The sequence below is a fragment of the Triticum dicoccoides genome, chromosome 5B (genome assembly GCF_002162155.2).
Source record: "Triticum dicoccoides isolate Atlit2015 ecotype Zavitan chromosome 5B, WEW_v2.0, whole genome shotgun sequence".
Classification (NCBI taxonomy): domain Eukaryota; kingdom Viridiplantae; phylum Streptophyta; class Magnoliopsida; order Poales; family Poaceae; genus Triticum; species Triticum dicoccoides.
In genome coordinates this window covers 553,026,252-553,029,751 of record NC_041389.1, presented here as the reverse complement: position 1 = coordinate 553,029,751, position 3,500 = coordinate 553,026,252, and the positions used below count along the sequence as shown (strand labels likewise).

Sequence of the window (3,500 nt, the reverse complement as noted above, 5' to 3'; positions counted from 1 at the left end):
GTCTTACAATCGTTCATTACATAATTAGCCACGCAGGGTGGAACAGGATTACACAGAATACCATCGGACATGGTATCAAAACTAAATTTTGCTATCTCATGCGCCGCCTTGTTAGCCTGCCTATCAATCTTAACAATCTTGAGGTCAACAATAAACTTGGAGGCGCTGATCGCTTCCATTTTTAGATCCACATAAGGAGACCTGTCAACAGTTTCTTTCGCTAGGAAAGATGCAGCAAAGGAGCAGCCAGTTTCCAAGATAATTGGTTTGTGAAGAGAAATACCAATGTACAACCCGGCGAGACACGCACGAAGTTCCGCCTCCTCCACTCCGGAGCACATTCGAATAAAATCCCAAGAAGACATCGGGACTTCTCCCAGATGATTCCTAGCGACAACCCCAATGCTAGCAGATCTCAAGCTCTCCACAAAACTAGCATCAACATTTATTTTAATATACTCCCGCTCTGGAGGCTTCCAAACAACACGATCATTTTCTTTTTACGGACTAAGATTCTCCCCATTCCCCATCACCCCCTTCCCTTTGGCGCTTTGGTCCACTTGCACACGAGCGTTGAAAGTGGAGAAAGCCTTCCAATAATTATCCACGAAGATAACAGACGCATTCACCGATTCTTTCCCTCTTCCAAAATCAAATCGTTCCTCAGATGTCAAGCTCTCCAGAACATAAATAATACTTGCTCGCGTACAGGAGACCCCAATTGGTCAAGCAGGATGAGAAGCCAGTGTGGCCCCGTAAATCTGAATAACTCCTCCCTCGGAATATTTCACACATCCCCAAGGCGATACGCAAAGCACGCGCCTTAGGGCAGGTCACCAGAGCGTGGAAGATATTTTCATCCTGAACTCCACATATAGTACACATACTGGAGACCGTTTGATGGTGAGTCACTCTATTCACCTGAACCGCCAAACTGTTGGTCGCAGCTCTCCAAGGAAAAATTTCTAATTTTTTGCAGAACCTTAGCCTTCCAAATAACGTCCCACAGTCTTCTTTCCTCATTAACAGCGGCACTGGATATTCCTGTCTCGCCCCTGTTGTCCTTGAGATTTAAAGCCAGCCTGTACGCACTTTCACAGAAAACATACCACTTTTCTCATAGTGCCAAGCAACTAGATCACCTTCTCCCACAGACTGAATGCGTAAGTTTAGGATCTCTTCGGCATCATGATGAAAAAATGAATGCCTAATCAAATTTTCATCCCATCTTCTCGTCCCACTCGTGAATAATTCCAACACCCACTTCAGTCTAGTTCGATGCTTTTTAGCTGTAGTTTTTAGTCCCGAAATTCTTGGGAGCCAGTTATCTCTCCAAATGTTAACATTTTTACCATCAACCACTCTCCATATGACCCCTTGTTTTAACAGTTCCAGACCATGCATGATTCCTTGCCAATTCATGATTGTGCTAATATTAGTTGTAAATAGAACACCGAAGTAACAATAAACAGAAAATTACCTCTAATTTGTTTGCTTAATTGACAGAATCGCCGGTGCTCGAGAAGGCAATGGAAATTACCGATGAGGGAGTCAGCCAAACGTTTTTCCCACTTCATGATGGTAATGGTGGTAAAACAAATTAACTTGTACGGCCCTTTTACAACGGACGGGCAGAAGCACTAATTATTTTATTAGTAGAGAGAAGAGATATAGATGGACTTCTCTCAAATTAGTTCCAAGTTCTAGTTTGAGAAAAGAAAGTAGGAAACTTCACAACAAAAATAAATAATAGGAAGCTCGTTTTGGCTTGAGGGTGCGTGAACGTCATTTAAGGATCGATAAATAGAACACAACACATATATATTCAACATAGATACATGCACAAATGACACGAGTGCTTATTTTATTAGGAATACTGGACGTGCTATAGTAGTCATGAGCCATAACGTGGCCATGCACCAACACCTTATTTATAGTAGCTAGGCATATGCACGTAATATAACTCTCACACAGACGACGGATCTGGCCGTCCAACCAAGCAAGGAAGAAACTCATCAACTTGGTCCAGGAGGGCCGGCGCGAGCTCAGGATTACGATATATGGCGATCAGATCACGAGCATCGATTCGCAATTTAGCCCTGAGGAAGGCAACCATGGCTCCTCCCATGGTCCTCCTAGCAAGGTCTTTGGTGTCGTGTTGGTTCCTCATGCACATGCAGTTGTTGATGACGTACGGCACATTGTCATCCAGCATGTCGAGATGCCCGTAGTCCTTCACCACGAGGTGGTAGCGAGGCGGCGCGCACTCCCTGTAGAATTCGGCATGGTTCACGCCCGCCGGGGCGCAGGGAAATCCGCCGATGTGCTTGGGACCCAGCCCGGTCCCCATGACCAGCACCGGCATGCCCACGTCGAGACAGTCAGGTTCAAATGTGAGGACCTTGGGCTCCAGCTGTTGGGCTCTCGAAACCCCGGCCACGGGGTCGACGCCGATGAGGGCGGAGAATTTGAGCTCCAGCTTGGTCTTGGTGTCCCCTAGTCCCAGGGCGACGGCGAAGGCCGTCTGGCCGCCTCGGCTATGGCCGGCTAGAGCCAGCTTGGTCAGGTCAGGCTCGACATGCTCAAGTTTGAACACGTCTTTGAGGATGTAGGCGAGCCCCTTGTCATGATCTGCGAGCCAGTTGGTGATTCGCTTTGTGGCGTCTATGTCGTCTGCATCGGGCTCGGCCACCATCCAGTAGAGCTGTTGGCATGGCAAGCTGGTAGTAGTTAGTCAGATGATGATATATAGACTGATATTTACTTCCTCTGTTCCATAAAATAAAAGTGTTTTTTTATACTAGTGTAGTATCAGAAATCACTCTTGTATTATGAGACAAAGGGAGTAATTAGCAGGAGATGATGGACCTGTGGTGCGACGGCGATGAAACCATGGGAGGCGACGTGTGTGAGGAGCTGCTCGTACCAGCTGTTGACCATGTTCCAGCCGTGCAGGAAGACGATGACGGGGTACGCGCCGGCCTCCTTGGGCGTCACCACCATCAACGGTTTGGCCAGGTTCGGGATCATGCTCTTGTCCACGTGCTTCACATCCACCTCCATTGGCCCCGCCTGGAACACCGTCGTCGCCATTGCAGCCATATCTTCTTCTCACCGCCGACGTGCCTGCGTACGCAAGTAGCCTGGAGATGGAGATGAGAGCTTGCATTGCTTGGTGCAGGAAGATGGCGCTGTATTTATACACGCGAGGCCGGGCGCAGGAGATGATGAGCTTGTGGTTGCGGATCAAGGGTCATGCAATCGTACGTGAGAGCATTTTTTTTTCCACAAGAAATTGTAGCCATTTGTTTGTTTCGCACTGCATCCTGGCGGGCTGGTCCTTTCATCCTTCCGGAGAGTTCTTGTACTAGCAGTACGTGGTGATAGACAAAGCAAGTCGTGAGGCATGCACGGCCAGATGCCATTGTCGACGTACGTGCAGATGGAGATTTATTACCCACCGTACCGGTGCATTGTATCGGCGCGCGATTTGACACCCT

General features: G+C 48.0%; 1 protein-coding gene across 1 annotated transcript; it reads right to left on the bottom strand.

Annotated features, from left to right (window-relative positions):
• Positions 1-1,761: 1,761 nt before the first annotated feature.
• Positions 1,762-3,158, bottom strand: LOC119311545 (chlorophyllase-2-like). The gene is made up of 2 exons (XM_037587179.1): positions 2,869-3,158; positions 1,762-2,704 (listed from the first exon to the last, which is right to left on the bottom strand). Exons 1-2 carry the CDS (start codon positions 3,100-3,102, stop codon positions 1,967-1,969), a joined length of 972 nt encoding a protein of 323 aa, XP_037443076.1. The 5' UTR covers positions 3,103-3,158; the 3' UTR covers positions 1,762-1,966.
• Between the last annotated feature and the right edge of the window lie 342 nt (positions 3,159-3,500).